Here is a 17,827-nt window from a genome sequence, read left to right as displayed (position 1 = left end):
ACTGGGAGAAATGTCCCAGTACTGGGCAAGTAAAGAGGCACTGCTGAGTGAGCTCTCTGGATCACTGGAATCCCTGTTGACCTAAGAATGCCAAAATCTGCCTTACAGCTGTCCAGGAAACCTCAGTCCCCACCCACCCCCACCCCACTATCCAGAGGAGAAACAGGGCCATGTGTTATTAATTTCAGTAATGAGGCCAGAATCAGTGTGTATACCACTGCAGAGAGCCTTCAAAGCACGCTACGGACATCAACAAATGAACCACATTTTCCAGACAACTGCAAGTTTGAGTCAACAATTCCAAAGAATCCATGTGGCACAAGTAATGTAACCGGGGAAGTTCTAGGATAGAAGCATAGTCCAAAGCGTCACAAAGCGAACCCGAACAAGAGAGTTCTCTGTCACCGGAGTAGGATGGAACAAGGTAGACATTCTAGGGACACCACAACACACCTGCATTGAAGGGAGCAGCAGCACAGTTGGCGAGGCCCGTTCGCCCAGACACTGTCAGTCACTCCAGTGAGACCCACCTGTTGTTTTCTAAAACCTGTCACAAGTCAGGCACAAAAAAGCCAGAGCCAGCATTACGCAAACAAAGAAAAGATTCTACTCTCTTTATTATGTAACCATTTTATTTAATAGCTTAACCCATGAAGTATATCATTTCATTATAAACTCAAATGAAAAACAAATGCTGGGTTTGAAGAGGCTTAGGAAATAACCCCTTTTTGTAATGATGTCCAGAGTTAAGAATAAGCATTGTCTCCTGGGCCAAAAGGCTCTGGAACCTATTCAGCCTCTGCTGCCTCTTCGCCTTCTCCACATTCAAACCGCACGAAGTCTACTACAGACACCCCTTGGGGCTGCACATACTGTCCCAGTGTGATGGAGGGATCCAGCAAGTACGGCTGGGACAGCATCTTGGTTTCTGCCTCTCCCCCAGGCTCGTCGTCCAGGGAGCCAACAGAGAGAGGAGCCATGCCCACCACATGCTGCCCAAGGCGGCGGCCAAGGTCTTCAAGGTTTGCTTTCTGCTCAGACGTCTCGCAGATGACCAGGGCCCCATACTTCCCCAGAACCAGGTTGTGGAGAGAGGGACTGTGCATTGCCCCATGGACATAAGAGCCAACATAGAACCCAGCTGGCACCTTCACCCATGCAGCTCGTTTAAGAGTCATGTTTTCTCCCAGTTTCCCTGTGAGAGAGCAAAAACAAAAAACACACTTCCAGAATATGATGCTCGTGGTAGTACCAAAATATGCACAGAAGCAGCCAAGTTTGGGAGACAGTCCTCCGCATTTACACCGTGGATGTGCCACAGAGGGAGAGATACCATTTTCAGTGTAAACAGGAAAAGGGGTGTGGGGGGAGAGGGTGGGAGAAATGGAGTGAATGCCATGCTGGTATTTAGAAACACAGGCTCTGGTGTCACACACACCCTGGGCGCAGGTCTCAGTTCTGCATCTCACTGGCTACGACCTTAGGCAAGTAATTTAATGATATAACCCCATTTACTAATTCATCAAGCCTTCATTTTCTCTTCTGTAAAATGGAGAGGATGCCACTTAAAATAACCTGAAAACAGGGTTACTGGGAGAAATAAATAAGATGTGTAAAAGAACTTATTTCAGTATCTGGCACATAGTGAGTTCTCCAATCTGGCTATCATCACTACCTTAAACTCAGGCTTAGAGAGCTTAAGGAACCTGCCTAAGGCTACAGAGCTAACGTATGGCAGAGCTGGAACTAAAACTCAGATCTAGGGACTTCCCTGGAGGTCCAGTGGTTAAGACTTCGCCTTCCAATGCAGGGGGTGCAGGTTCAATCCCTGGTCGGGGAGCTAAGATCCCAAATGCCTCGTGGCCAAAAAACAAAAATGTCAAACAGAAGCAATATTGTAACAAATTCAATAAAGACTTTAAAAATGATCCACATCAAAAAAAAAATCTTAAAAAAAAAACCAAAAAACCCCCCTCAGATCTGACTCCAACCCAATTGTGTTTTTTCCCACCAAGTCACCATCCCTCCCAAAAGCCACTATAACTGACACAGACAACTCCTGATCATCCATTGTATCAGGAAAAAGTCCAAAACTAAAAGCCCCAGAAAATCCAAAGCCCCATGTCATATGGTGATTTCAGCTTCCCCTCATCAAAAATTAAAAGATAATATTTTCAGAGTTATTTATAAGAACCAAAAACAGATTCTAGTTTCCTCCTTTCTCTCAGGATGCTATCCCCTCTAACAGAAGTCCAAAGAAGCCAAAAGGTAGGTAGGGGTAGGAGAATAAAGGGGTCTGGGTAAATATCCCTGAATTAGCCATAGTTATAACTAAAAGTCATAAAAGGGAAGTATCCAGAAACCAAAAGGAATCTTAAAACAGCTCAAAGCATCTACCCAATAGTTAATTCCCAGAAACTGGCAAGGCTGAAACACCCAATTCTTCCAGAATTTCTTAATAAGTTCCATACACGGCTGTCTATCTGGTTTTTCAACCATGACTCACTGAAACATCATACATACTTCAAGATGACCTGATAAAAACAGAATTGATGTCCTGACTGGAAACATCAAATGAGCAGTAAATTCCCAGCAAGCTCTAACCCCAGCCGTACCTCCCTCCTTCCATCAAGGACATGTACGAAGAAGGCAAAACCCCTACTACTTCCACTGCCAATGATCCAGATACGGCTCCTATAGCCAGTGGTTCTGAAAGAATGTACCTTCACAAATTCAGGATCAGATTTTTTTTTTAAAGAGAGGACAAATTCCTAAACATGATGCCCTGAAATACTCCTGGACCCCTTCATAAAGAAGATGAAATGACCTCTGACGGACTATTTCCTTCATAGTGTATAGAGAGGTAGTCAACCGGAGGTCAAAAGGCCATCTTTGCCTAAAGACATGCTTTGTTTGGTCAGCACAGTGATGCCTACTAATTTTAATTAGTTGCAAACAGCTAAAAACTAAACTTTTTTTCATACAAATCTAAATTCTTTTAAAGGAATTTAAAAATTCTGATGACACTGGGATCCCACTTCCCTCAAAGTAATAACAGGTGGCTTGGTAATGGTTTTCTTCAGAAGAGTGTGAGCTTTTCAGGGTGTCCACTGCTCACTAATATCTAACACACAACCCACCTCTCGCATTCAGATTATCAGACCTTTGAAGGAACTTGACTTTGTAATTCTTGATCTAGATTTGGAGGAGTACCAAAGATACCAGGAGATCCGGTTATTAATCTCCAGTTTCCAGATCCTTACAAATACTCACCAATTGCTAAGGCCAGCTGATCCTTGAGAGATCCTTCTCTCTCACGCCCAGCTGGAAGTTCAGAGAGCTCAGAGGAATTCAAGAAGCCCTAAGTGCACAAAGAAAATGAACACGAGTCAGTATGTATAATTAAAATTACCAAGAGACTAAGCAAAAATATAGTCTATTTCTCAGAAAATGATTTAAGACAACTAAGTATAAATAGATAATGTTTTCATTAAGCCAAGAACGTTAAAAATTGCTAAGCACTCCACCCCCAATTCCATCCCAATCTCTGGCCTAACTTCTTAGAATGTAGTTTCCTAGAAATCAGAAACAATATTTTCATACAATCATAAAATGTTGAAACTAAAAGGTTTGTAGATTGTTGGTAGGAATGAAAAATGGTGCAAATCCAATGGCAGGGAATTGGACAATAGCTAACAAAACTACATATACTTTTATCCTTTGACCCTGCAATCCTATTTCTAGAAATTTACTCTAATACACTTCCAACAATACAAAAGTACATAGGCACAAAGTAATTCATTGAGCAATTATTTCTAATTGTAAAATACTGGGAAGTCTAAATGTCCAAACAGGCAGAGTCCGGCTGAATAAACCACAGTACAGTCACAAAATGAAATACTATGCAGCTGGACAAAGAGAGAGAGAAAAAAAGATGGTCTCCGTGAGCTGCTATGGAGTATTTCCAGGATATATTAAGTGAAAAAAGCAAATTAAAAGAATACATACATATTATACCAACATTTGTGTAATAAATATTTGTATAAATATGCTTATTTTTGCAAAAAGGATAACCAGAAATTAGTGGAGATGGTTATCCACAGGAGTGGACAGGAATGGGGTGGAAGGGAGAGGAGGGAAGTACGACTTGTGTATGTGGTTGGGGGAGGGGGGAGGAGAGTTTTAACTTCCAGAACCTTGTTAATGTTTTACATATTCAAAAATAAAATTAAATTAACAAGGATTAGGGGTGAAAACAAACACAGACTGAACAGAAACAGAGATTCTAACTGTATTTCAAAGGAATAACACAATCTCAAAAGGGGGAAAAAAACTAATCCAAGTTACTTTCGATACAGTCCTTTGGCCACATAACTTCAAAGTAAGGACAAAAAGAACATCAAAGAAATCTTGAACTCCTTAGTAGGTTTGTTATTTGCAGTGGTCAGGGACAGTAACTCTGAAACAAAGTGTGTACCCTACAGAGAGTAAATAAGCACACATACTGAAATTGCTAGAAGCCAGTGTACTCACTATGAGAGAAGGAAGGTACAAATATAGAAAGGGGGAAGAAAAGAAAGAAGCCTGTGGTGCAGGATTACTGAAACACACACACACACACACACACATTTCCTAGCTCTGCTGAAAGAGCAGGGCAGCAATGACATCTCAGTAGAATTAAGCATACCTAATGCTGCCCAGATCTTGGTTTCTAAAAACCATACCCCCATCAGAAAGGATCAGGACCCCTTGGAGGAGTTGCCAATCCCATGGTTGGGGCAAGGAAAGTGTGACATAAACCCAGAATACTCTGTTATGCCAAAAAGTACGGAAATAGTCAGAAAATAATAAGGCCATACCAAAAAGACAATGGAACCAGCTTGCATAGGCTTGGCTTAAACTTGCCAAATCCGGGGATAATTTGAGCATTAAAATGACTAATGGACCCGCGTGTAGCAACAAAGACCCAATGCAGCGAAAAATAAATAAATAAGACTAATGGATTGTATAATGAATTGTATAAAAGAAGAATCTATACTGATTCACTTTGTTATAAAGCAGAAACTAAAAAAAAAAAAAAATTTTTACTTAGCTTCTGAAACAATACAGTTTTTGAATAGTTCAAACATTAAAAAAACAAAAAGATGTACAAAGTGAAAAGTAACCCCACCAACACTACTTCCCCATCTACCAGTTTTCACCCCCTACAGCAGGTAATCACTGTTGCTAATATTTTGTTTATCCTTCTAGAGATATTTGTATGTATATACATGCCAATATGTATATATTTTTCTCCTATTTTTTCTATAAATGGTAGAATACCAAAAAAAAAAAGAATCTATGAGTCAATGGTGCTACTAAGTAAATCCCTAAATAAAGGGAGAAGGAGAGGTCTCCTTATTACAATAGAATGCCACCTAATAAAACTAACCCATGTGAAAGAAACTGTAAGGGTTAGAAAAATAACCATTATGCAACTATCACAGTAACAACTGATCCTGACAAGAATCATCAAGGGATGCTAAAACTTTTAGGCACAAGTTTTTTGAGGAACTGGATGTCTACACAGTCTCAAAAAAATCTCCCATATAGATTACTTACTAGCTACAAAAAACGAACATGGTAAGTTTAGAGTGGAGAAACCTGGCAGATACTACCTTAACCAAGAGATCAAAATTAGCACCATCAATAACAAGACCACAGTCCCACCCTCCTGTGCCTCCTGATGTGATGTTCTGAGAAAAACGGAGGGTAATTTATTTAAGATTCTTACAAAAATCCATATTCTAAGTATGAAGAAACATCAGTTGAACCCAAATTGAAGGACATTCTACAAAACCGTCCTGTACCCTTCAAAAATGTCAGTGTAATGAAAGACAAAGAAAGGCTGAGGAACAAAGAAAGGAAACCAAACAGACATGGCAACTAATTGCAACACATGCTACTGGACTGGATCCTGGATCACAACTGCTAGTTGCCAAAAACGAAATGTATATTGTATATTATCTAAATAAAAATATTGTATCAATGTTAAAATTCCTGAATGTGATCATTGTACTGTGGTTATATAGGAAAATGTCCTTGTTTTTAGGAGATACATGCTGAAGGGATAAAGGGTTCTAATGTCCGCAACATACTCCCAAAAGGATAAAAAAACAATAGGGATGACAACAATATGAATATAAAAAGTGATAAAGTAAATAAGGCAAAATGTTAACAAATGGTGAATCTAGATAAAATTACTCTAGTTTACTGTAGAATACTGGCAACTTTTCTGCAAATTTGAATTTTTTTTCAAAATAAAAGTTTTAAAAAGATAAAAGACCAAAAGGAAAAAATTAATAAAGCTAAAAGGGACCAAAATCCCTTGTTACAGATAATGAAACAGAGGCACAGTAAAGTAAGTGAATAGCTCAGGGTTACAAACAGCTACTGGCAAAGTCAAGATTAGAATTTCTACTTCAAGTGACTCATCTATTCAGTACAATTCTAAAAAATAATCTCAACATAGTTTTCCATGTAATATGACTCTTTAATGCCAGTAATAATTAACATTTACCACAAGATCTCAAAAGAAAGATAAACAGAAGGAAAAGGGTGGTACTAAATAAAAAAATTGTTGTGAGTAGTAGGTTCATTTTTGCCTTGGCAACAAGGACGGATCAAAGGCATACTGATACAATTCCTTCCTTGCTCCTTCTATAGATAAGAATATGCTAAGTCTCCTAAATTGTGCCTTCTCCAGTATCTATATTTATTTATTTATTTATTATTTTTGTTTTGCAGTACGCGGGCCTCTCACTGTTGTGGCCTCTCCCGTTGCGGAGCACAGGCTCCAGACACGCAGGCTCAGCGGCCACGGCTCACGGGCCCAGCCGCTCCGCGGCATGTGGGATCCTCCCGGACCGGGGCACAAACCCGTGTCCCCTGCATCGGCAGACGGACTCTCAAACACTGCGCCACCAGGGAAGCCCCAGTATCTATATTTAGAAATCCTTTCCTCAGGCCATTCTAGATTTCTGAACACAAAGCTTCACCTGATATATGGACTGTATTCCACTGGCATTCATTCACTCATTCAACAGAGCCCCAAGCAAGTGCTGGGCCCACTCCTCATGCACCAGAGACACACTAGTGAAAAGACAAATCTCCTATCTTATGAAGCTTACATTCTATTGGGGAAGGCAAACAAAAAATAAATAAATTAAAATGTAATATATAAGAACTATAACAACAGATTTTAAATGAAGCAAAATAAGGGGATAGAGCAATAGGAGGAAGGTACTCCTCTCCAGAGAGATAACATTTAAGCAGAGACATGAAATAAGGAAGTGAGACATGAGAATGTCTGAAAAAATGGAATAGCAAAGACCCTAAGAGGGGAGGAACAAATCCAGCATGTTGGAGACAACCCCAAAACTCACTTTACTATATGTGGACAGTTGATCCTTTAGGCTCTGACAATGCAACAGGGTTCCCAGGGCTACTTGCTGGACCAACTGTTGAAATTTTAAATTTCTGGAAACAAAATCTGTCTCACAGTTCACCTGTGGGAACAAATTGATGTTGCTGTATAAGCTGTTTACTAATAGTCTCCAAAAATGCTTTAAAGCAAGGTATTGATAAAACAGGCAGCAGATGCAACAAAACAGAAATAAATGTCTCTAGGATTAAATCCACAGTTCCTCTACTAGCTTGAGGCCAGAAACTGAATGAAGTGATTCCTGCTGTGCCAATGAGTTAGCAATAACCTGCGCATTCACAGGACGGTTCCATAATGTCCCCCAAAGGATTCACTACAAGTTCACCACCTGCCTGTGGCACATGCCATAATCGCCTCATTCCCTAGGCTCCTCCAACACCAAACCACTTTTGTTTATCAGCCTGTTTATCTCTTCTCTCGCTCTAGACTAATCCACATCTGATTCTTCACCAACTGGGCCCCTAAACCTCCTCTAAAACAGCTGCTTGCTGTCCATCATCTAATTAGTCTAATTCCTAGCTTTAAAATCTAACTATTCCAGGAAACAATCAGTGACGAGGTGTAAGGCCACAATGGACTCACATTTAGGAATAACAGTCTACATACACTACTAGGCCTTTTCTCACCCACAACCTGTGCATTTCTATACTTAAATGAATCCATAGCTAGTAACTGGGGTCTCACGGGCTTAATTCTAACTAGCTTTTATGGTTCTCAAACACCTCTTCTCTAAGAATGCAAAGGGTCTACCACAAAGCCTACACCCAAGGGACAGCTGTTCCTGGCATCTGGAACTCTGACAACTCACCTCTACTAACACAGTCGTGTTTCCTTCCTGCAGCAGCCCAATCAGACCTTCTTTGGTCTTCCTGCCATGGAGCCTGGCAGCTTTACTCCAGCCCTCCTTCTGGGCCTGTTTGTGGAGCCAGCTCTCTGCCTATAAATAAAAAAGATAAAGGGCAGATGATAAAGGCACAGAATTTAGAACAGAATGGGGCTCTAAAATACCTCGGGTTCCCCAATTCTTTCTCCTTCCCCTCAGCCCTACAAGAGAAACTAATCTATCATTTACTGGCAGCCTACCACTAAATGACAAACAGTGGGCATTGTGCCTGGTGTTTTGGATAAGTTTAATCTTCACAACAACTCTATGGGGCAGATAGTACTATTTTCTTTATATGAATAAGAACAATGCAACTCTGAAATATTAAGTAAGGTGTCCAAGGTCACAGGATTAGTGTGAGGATACCACGATCTGGGTCTTGGTCGTCGGTCTGACTCCAAAGCTCCCACGAGCCCTTTCAGCCCCAAGCAGGAGGAAACCACATAGCAGCCTTGCATGGAATAGTTTCTTAGCCCTGCGACCCTGAGTCAATTGCTTCGAAATAGGTAAGAGTCAAAGGGTGAGATTGTCATTGAAGTCAGAATCCTATCTAGGACTCTGTCCTTATGGGTCACTGGGCAGCAGATCTGACTTCTACGCGACCTCCCAAACGCACTGGGGTCGGGCCCCGGTACCCCACTCCCACCCCCGCGCCAGCTCCCCTCTACTTCCTCCCACACACCTGTTTGAGATCCCCGCCACAAGTCTCCAGAGCCTTCTTGCAGTTTACAAAGGAGTAGCCCGTTCTCCGCCGCAGCTTCATGAGGAGCTCCTTGCTGGAAGCCGAGGAGGATAGCCAGGGCCCAGCGTGAAATGTATGCCGCGGCTGGGGCGACTGAAGCACAAGGGGGCCTACCTGGAGGGAGTAAGAAGGCATGAGAAGCAGGAAGCAGCGAGGAGCTCGTGGGGTGGGAGCACGTCGGCCGGGAGGCGACCTTAGGAGAGACAGACCCAGGGGGTGGGGGAACGGCAGCGCCCTGACGCTGCACCGCGAAGAGGGACCGAGGTGCGGGGAAAGGGGAGATGGAGCCGAACGCAGCCAGGGGAAGGGGAGGGAGCGTGCCCTGCGCACGGGAGACCTGCAAGGAAGGCAGAACAGGGCCGGGGCCAAGAGCACTCACTGTGCAGCTCCCAGCCCGCGCGACCAGACAGAGACGCAGTGAGCGCAGCACCGACATCTTTCCGGGGGCCGTACACTGTTGCCGCACCGGTGAGGCCACGGGCCTACGGCGTAGCGGCGGGGCCAAAACTCTCCACCGGAACACGCCAAGCGGAGATGGCGCCACCTGCTGTCCGGGAGGCGCATTCGCCTCCCCTACTTGGTGTATTGAGACTACTTTTCACAAGGGAATTACCCCCCCGCAGGTAAAATAACAGAAAGCATGAGACAGAAGTGTCACAAAATAACAATACAAGACACGTGGTAACACTTCATGTTTATTTCCAATGTACTTTCATATTCATTATCCATTTATGACTCATGACAAACTTGTGAGGTAGTTGGGTGGGTTCAGAAGTTTGGCCAAGGTCACATAGGGAGGAGGAGTAAATATTTGTTGAAGGAACAAAAATATTTGATGAACACCAACTGTGTGCCAGGAACCACAGCCCTGCCCTCCAAGGTAATCTAATGGTGAGAAAATAGGGAGCAGACAAATGATCACACAAGACAAGGTAAGCCTCACAAGACGAACAGTTAGTTAAAGCGTCTCAAGGGAGAAAGAAATCATATTCAAACAGGAGGCTCAGGAAAAGCTTTTTTCAGAAGAGAAGCTAAGAATAAGGAAGATTTTGAGAGGTAGAAATAGCCCTTCCAGGCAGGGAATCATCAAAAAGAATGAAGGAAGAAGCCAGGGAATCTTGGTGTGGATTTAGGGAACAAAGAGTAGACCTTTTGTAATTTGGCCAGAGGTTGCCATACATGTAGGAAACCAGTAGGAAATGAAGTAGCAGGATAATTTGGGATCACACGGGACACACTGAGTACCAAGCAGAAGAGCTTATTCTTGCTTCTGTTGGGCAGCAGCAGAAGCTAATCAGAGCTGATTTTGGAAGATCACCAGAGTTTACAAAATGGTTTGAAGGGGAGTGAATGGAGGCCAGGAGGCCCCAGGAGGTGATGTGTGGCCCAAGGAGTAAGTCAGGAGAGCCCCCATCAGAGGCCCCACAGTGGGAGGAGAAAAGAGGTGAAGACAAAACACATTAGAAAGGAAGGACTGATAGGGACTGGAAACCTAAAGAAAAATCAAAGAGAACCTGGTACTTAGTGATCAGGGCTCCAACTCCAGAAAGAGTGAAGGAGCTATGGTCCAAAGGACAGCTCTGCTGCCTATCCCCAACTTCAGGGCTGGGAGGACTTGACCCAGTTAGAGCCATGGTTCCACCAGACTATCTCTTGAAGCAAGAAGTGGGTGGTCGGAGTTTTCTTACTTCCCAGCCCCCCAGTAAAAGCCCGAGTTCTCTGGATGCAGAAGAGATCTTTAATGCTCATTTATTTTCCTTTTTTAAAAATTCCAGTAGAATCTGGAAAAAAAATCCATTCTGTATAAAAAGACAACAGCAGCAAGGGCTTCCCTGGTGGCGCAGTGGTTGAGAGTCCGCCTGCCGATGCAGGGGACACGGGTTCGTGCCCCAGTCTGGGAAGATCCCACATGCCGCGGAGCGGCTGGGCCCGTGAGCCATGGCCACTAAGCCTGCACATCCGGAGCCTGTGCTCCGCAACGGGAGAGGCCACAACAGTGAGAGGCCCGCATACCGCAAAAAAAAAAAAAAAAGACAACAGCAGGACTAGATGGGATCATGACTGTCTCTCTGCAGCCACTGTTCACACATCCCACTTACCTCCCCTTCCCCTAAAATCCTCGATACCCTCCCATCTTCCTCTGCTGAGAACAGGAACTGGGAATTTCCTTTGCACTCTAGCCCAGTACAGCTAGGGCTCTAGTATTCCTAGCACATAGCACCTCCCTGCACCTGCCCAAGAGTATCTCAGGAAACAAAAAGGGAAGGAGGAAAGACAGCGGCAAGGGAAATCCATCGTTTTTGGTCCTTATGTTTATGCCTTGGACATATGGCAGTTCCTTCATTAGAACAAGGTGTTCAGAGGCGCAGAAGGGTGACATCAAGCAGGTCTTGGTCCCCTGTGCCTGGCCCTATAGATGTTAACATTCTCATTCTCATCCCGCTTGGCCAGCTCCAGTTGGAAATGCTGGGGCAGGAGGTGCTGAAAGAAGCTCTCTGTCCCGTGCTCCTCTCTCATCTTGGAAGCCAGATAGATGGTGCCATGGGGCCCGCACAGGTGTTGGAGGGTCCCCAGCAGCAGTGGGAAGGTGGGCTCCAGATACACGATATCAGCCCCCAGCACCAGGTCATAGTCTCCAGGGAAGACATGCTGGTCAATCCCCCAGGACAAGGCGCGGACCTGGGCCCGGCCTCCAGCTGGCACATTGGCCTGGACGTTGCCCTGGATCTGTTCTAGGACCAGGGGCAGGTCAGTGATGGTAACATCCCCCCCTGAGAGAGAGGAAGGAGGAGAAATGCAAGTCAGAGGGACCAACCAAGGGGTTTCGGCTCCTGCTCAGAAGGTCCAGGGACCTCAGGGCTTAGAGGATAATGTTTGGACAGCCCAAAGTCCACACTTTGAATTTTGTTGCCCTAACCTCAACCTCATCCACAGCCATCTCATTACTCTACATTCTACAACATCAACATTCTCTCTAAGCTAATCTTCAACCTCTCTGCCCAACACACGACAATTAGATGTCAGCAGAAGCCTGGGCAGGACTAAGCTGGAGGTGGGCTGCGCACCCACCCCCTACTGACACAAACCAGCCCTCATGGATCTGGAAAGCTTCCCAGAAGACATGACCTCAGCAAGGCTTAAAGGACAAGGAGGAGTTAGTCAAGTGGAGCTTCCCAAGCAGAGATCAGAGAGTACAAAGGCCTGGTTGGGAGAGAGCACAGTGTATTCAAGGAAGGCTGGATCTCAGAGGATATGGAAGGGAAGAGAAAAGTGTCAAGACATGAGAGTACAGAGAAAAATGATTATGACATGCTAAGGAGATTCAGGCTTGATCCTGAGAGCAATAGGTTTTAAGGGCAGAAGCAGAAGGTGAAGATGATTAGATTAGGACTTCAGAAAGCTTCGTTCATGCAGTAAATATATTTGTTGAGCATCTACTAAGTTCTGGGGGTACAGGCGTTAGTAAAACAAAACCTTGGCCTTCCTTGAGTTCTGTTACAGAGGTAGAGACAAATGAGGTAATGCAAAACTATTTAATCACGATCATGGTGATTATTACAGAAAGAGAAAATACTCAGAATTCATTCATTAATATTCATTATGTGCCTATATGCCAGGTGCTGAGAATACAGCAGTGAACCAATCAGACAAAATCCCTCTGCTCCTGGGGCTTACAGTCTAGTGGCAAGAGACCTACAACAACAAACAAAATGAAACAAACAAAACACACTGTAAGTCAGATGGTAATAAATGCTGTGCTGAAGCATTAAGCAGGGAAGGAGGATAAGAACTGCTTGAGGGATAGGGCAGGAATGTCATTTTAAATTGGGTAGTTGGGCTCCCCTGGTGGTGCAGTGGTTGAGAGTCCACCTGCCGATGCAGGGGACACGGGTTCGTGCCCCGGTCCGGGAGGATCCCACATGCCGCGGAGCGGCTGGGCCTGTGAGCCATGGCCGCTGAGCCTGCGCGTCCGGAGCCTGTGCTCCGCAACGGGAGAGGCCACAGCAGTGAGAGGCCCGCATACTGCAAAAAAAAAAAAAAAAAAGAATTGGGTAGTTAGGGAAAGCCTCATGGAGCAGATTATGTTTGAGTAAAGACCTGAAGGAAGTGATGGAGCAAACTCTGTGGGTCTCTCAGGTTAAGATGTACCAAATGAGGGGCTCGCAAGTGTAAAGACCGTGAGGCAGGAGTGTGCCTGGCAAGTCTAAGGACCAGCAGGAAAGCCAGTAGCTGGAGCAGATTAAGTGAGAGAAATAATAGTAGGGGCCCAACTCTAGGCAGGGTAGCAATGTCTAGGAAATTGGTCAGATCCTGAATATATTTTGAAGGTCGAGTCAAGAGGGTTTGCTGACAGATTAGATATGAAACATTGGGAGCGGGGGGTTGAGGATGGCTCCAAGATATTTGGCCTGACCAACTAGAAGACTAAGTTGTCACTTATTTAGGTGAGGAAGGCTGCAGGAGGAACAGGTATGGACAGGAAGATCATGAGTGCATTTCTGGGCACATTAAGCTTGAGATGTACATCAGACAACCACAGGACGATATCGAGTAGGTAGCTGATTTTACAAACAAATCTGGAGATATAAATGGGAGAGTCATAGAGTCATCAGCATGGAAAGGGCATTTAAAGCCACATGGTGATGGAACTGCTTGGGAGTGAGTGTAGACAGAAAAGGGGACGGGTCAGAGGACGCCTCCTGAACCCTGGCGTGCTCAGACTTTCAGTTGTGAAGAACAACAGGAACCAACAAAGGAGAATGGAACAGATGCCAGTGAGGTGGGTAGAACCCAGAAGTGTGGTGCCCTGAAAGCCAAAGGAAGTGTCTTCCAAAGAGGAGGGAGAGACACACACTGCCAAGTCCAGTAAGGTGGGCTCATAACTGACTCTTGTACTTAACAACATGGAGTCAGAAGGGAAGCTCACAACCTTTCTGGAGCAACTGGAGTGGGGGGGGGGCAGGCTGGGTTGGGGAGAGGGGTAGAATCGAGAATGGAATTGAGGAAACAATAGGAAGAGAGGAATGACAATGAGCATTAACTCTTTTGAGTTTTGTCATAAAGCAGAGCAGAGAAATGGAGTGGTAACTGGAGGGATGTGTAGGATCAAGAGTTTTCTCTGATAGGAGACATTACAGCATATTTATGTGCATAATACACACAAACACACATATGGAATGATCCAGAGAGAAGGGAAAATGGATAATGCAGGAGAGGTGGGGGAGCAGGGTGTTTGCAGGAACAATGTCTTTAGGTAGATGAGAAGGTTTGGGGTCTCATGACACACACTTGACCTTAACTAGGAGCACAGCACGTCTGCTATGGTAACAGGAGAGAAGGCAGTGCAGACAGACACAGACACAGCTGGGGAAGAGACGCTGTGATAAGAACATGTGGATATTTGCTATGAGAAAACAGAAGCGATCAGAAGAGCTAGGAAACAAAGTCATCAGCTGAGGAGACATTTGGAAGTTTGAAGGGCAAAACGATAAGAAACAAGATGTTTAGGAGAGCAGAAGAATAAGTGGGTGAGGGCAGGGTAAGAGGCTAGCTGGGCAGCACTTAAGGACGCATCTGAGGATAGTGACAACAAATTTAAAATGAAACCAGGGACTTCCCTGGCGGTCCAGTGGTTAGGACTCTGTGCTTCCACTGCAGGGGTCACGGGTTGGGGAACTAAGATCTTGCATGCTACGAGGAGCAGCCAAAATAAATAAATAAAATAAAACCAGTCAACATAGTTGTGTATATTATACTAGGAGGGCCTGTGGGTGAGAGTATCCAGGAGGCTTTCCCTTGGTCGTGATGTTTGAGCTGAGTGCTGAAGGAGGTATATGCATTAACCAGGTGGTACAAGGGTTCCAGACATAGAGTGCAGCCAGTGTGAAGGCTCCAAGGAAGGGGACATCAAGATAGGCTTGAGGAACTGATAGGAGGGCACTAGGTAGCACAAGGAGTACAAGAGGGAGAGGAACAGAAAGAGGCTAGAGGGAGACACGGGGCCTTGGAGGCCATGTCAAAGGGGTTAGTTCTATCCTGAAAGCAACAAGAAGCCACTGAAAGATGGGGAAGAGATGCCAAAAGATCACTCTGCCAGCCGGGTGGAATGGGCAAAGGTCTAGGTGTGGGCAAGGGGTAGAAGCAGGAAGACCATTTTGACTAATTGTAGCCTTCTAGGCAAGTGATGGTGACAAGGACTGGGGAGCCATCAGTATAGATGGAAAAACAGGAGATTCAAGAGATTTTTAGGAGATAAATCTGTCGGACTTGGATAATGGAGTTGGGGGTGAGAAAAAGGGACGTGTCAATTGTGGGTCTAGATTTCCCACTGGGTAGATGGTAATTTGATTCACTGAGATGGGGAAGGCTGAGGGAGAAACAGGTTTGGTGGCGGAAGAGCACAAGATCTAGTTTGGGCAAGCCAAACTTCCCCACAGGGAAGCTCGAAGACACTTGTGAAAATCCAGGGAAAAGATGGCAGTGGCCTGAGCTAGAGATGGAGGGAAGAGGAATAGAGAACTGGGGAAGTATTAAGTTCATATGACTCAAAGGACTCACTGATTGCCAGGATGAGAGGGGAGAGGGCAACAGATGAGAATGACACCCAGATTTCTGACTTGGCAGCAGAATAGGGAGCAAAAGAAGGAGAAGCCAGTCTGGGAGCAAGGGAAAGATGTTTCCATCCATATTACACCCATTTTTCTCCCATTTTGGCATAGCTGCCCACTTCTCATCCACCCATTCCTTCATGGAAAGCTGCTGTTGACACTCCCTCGGTTCTGTCTGAGCCTGTATGTTCATACTCCTCATCGGACAGAGCTTCTCCCGGATGGGTTCCCAGAGAGTCAAGGGAGACACGACCAGAGCATGTCCACTGGCTCTGCACATACCTCGCCATAGTTCTCATCCAGTAACATCTTCCCCCATCTTCACCACTAGACCATAAACTCCTTGGGGTGAGGAAATCTGTCTTATTCATTGTTGTATCCCAATACCTAGCATGATTCTTGGCACATAGGGGACTCCAAATACATGTTGGTTGGATGAATAGAAGAAAGAATGCTTGCCTCTGGGAAGACTTCCCTGAATGTGTTTTGTGTTATGTCCCTATGAACAAGGACATGTTAATTTGCATTCCTAGGGAGATGACATCATAAGTGTTTTTAAAGGAATGTTTTCGGTGTGAAGTTTTGCCTGCCCATTCGATTATAAACTAAGGAACCGTTTCCTTTGTAGTTTTTGGTTCTTGACAAAAATGGAGCAAAATTTTCCTTACCTTTTCCTTTCCCAAGTCTGCAGTGCCTAATTCCTACCCCACTTCCCACAAAATACACTCTAACCCTCAGAAACTCATAAGCTTGTTCCTCCCAAGCAATGAAAACCTAAAGAATCAAAAATATATTCACAATGAAGTCACAAAGTACTCATGAGGTTTAATACCTGCAGATTGCTCCCCCTACAGGATACACCCATATATGCATTTTGACAGAAGACCATATATAAAGCAAAGGAGATTTTTCCTTGTAAATATCCGTGAAATCACAAAGAGCAAAAAGGTAGGAAAAACTCCTTCTACTAAGGCCTGCCCGATTGTTATTCCTTGCCTCCAAATCAACCACCTTGGGTGCTTTGACAGCCAATCAGCGCTGTCTGGCACACAGGAGCAAGTAGGGGCACACACACAAAGAAAGTTTGTTAGAAAGAAGGGACTAGGCTGGTTCCAAACCACTCCCCTCTCCCAAGAATATAGGAAGTGACAAATTCTCCACATCCCCGCCCTCCCCCCACCCCCTCCCACCGCAAAGCTCACGCACCCTGCAGCGCTGCCAAGATACCCACGATGCCCGTCCCAGCGCCCAGCTCGATCACTTTCTTGCCTCGGAAGTCCACATTCTGACTCTCGAAATAGTTGCACAGGCTTAGAGCCTATGGGAGAAAAGAGAGAAAAGATACGACTGTAGCGGGGATTGGCTCCATATGGGAAAGCGAGAGTCCGGGGTCTGACCTTCCGCGGACCCTAGCCCAGAGCCGCTCACTCCTCACCGCGTCCCACACGTGCGCTGCCACTCCGAGGCGGGACCCAAAGTTCTCCGTGATGCTCAGCACGTGCCCACAGAAGTAGAACCGGCTCTTCTCCGAGTAAGAGTCGGCGAAGAGTCTGACCTCCCGTGGGAACACGGATTCGGGCTCTGATTCAGGATCTGGGCGGGGGTCCGCCATCTGGCGGCGAGAGTGCCCGGTCACCGGCCAGCGCTGGGATCCCGGATCTGAAGCGGCGTGGGGGTTGAGGACCGCGGGCCGTCTCGGCTGCCCAGTGGCACCGAGCCCCGCCTCCCCGAGTTTGCCTTCCTTCCTCCAGTTTGACTTCCTGGAGGTGGAATGAGGAGCTGCCTCCCTAGCTCCGGTCCCCAGCGCACACACGATGGGACTCACGCCGGACCACGGGGGTCAGACCCGGTCGACTGCTCGGAGAGCGGGTGAAGGGGAGAGGAGGGAGGATTAATTCACCGTAGCAAGCGGGATCCCTGGACCCCTCTCACCTGCGGGGTGCACGGGGGCCTGCAACCGGGGTGGTAACCCAGACCAAACAGAAGCAGGCTAAGGAAAGAGGCTGGGTGCGGGTCTGGCCTTGCCAGCCCAGTTAAAGACCAGCGGCCCGGAGGCGCCCTCCCGCGCGGCCCCTCTGCGTTCCTCCCTGCCCAGCCCAGCAGAATTCACT

At 45.6% G+C, this 17,827-nt stretch overlaps 1 protein-coding gene across 4 annotated transcripts; it reads right to left on the bottom strand.

Annotated features, from left to right (window-relative positions):
- Positions 1 to 614: 614 nt before the first annotated feature.
- LOC309811612 (EEF1A lysine methyltransferase 3) lies at positions 615 to 17,813 on the bottom strand. Of its 4 annotated transcripts, none has more exons than XM_082634554.1 (6): positions 17,152 to 17,813; positions 9,049 to 9,222; positions 8,292 to 8,420; positions 7,425 to 7,547; positions 3,274 to 3,361; positions 615 to 1,195 (listed from the first exon to the last, which is right to left on the bottom strand). In XM_082634554.1, the coding sequence occupies exons 1-6, from the start codon at positions 17,326 to 17,328 to the stop codon at positions 789 to 791; spliced, it is 1,098 nt and encodes a 365-aa protein (XP_082490680.1). In that variant the 5' UTR covers positions 17,329 to 17,813; the 3' UTR covers positions 615 to 788. The 4 variants fall into 4 exon arrangements, with proteins under 4 accessions (XP_082490680.1, XP_082490677.1, XP_082490678.1 ...); XM_082634551.1 differs by lacking the exon at positions 17,152 to 17,813 and adding an exon at positions 9,488 to 9,594; XM_082634552.1 differs by lacking the exons at positions 7,425 to 7,547; positions 17,152 to 17,813 and adding an exon at positions 9,488 to 9,595.
- Positions 17,814 to 17,827: the final 14 nt, after the last annotated feature.

Source organism: Mesoplodon mirus (assembly GCF_964341445.2).
Source record: "Mesoplodon mirus genome assembly, chromosome: 11".
Lineage (NCBI taxonomy): Eukaryota > Metazoa > Chordata > Mammalia > Artiodactyla > Ziphiidae > Mesoplodon > Mesoplodon mirus.
Note: the sequence above shows the minus strand (reverse complement) of the source record. Positions and strands in the feature narration are given on the sequence as shown.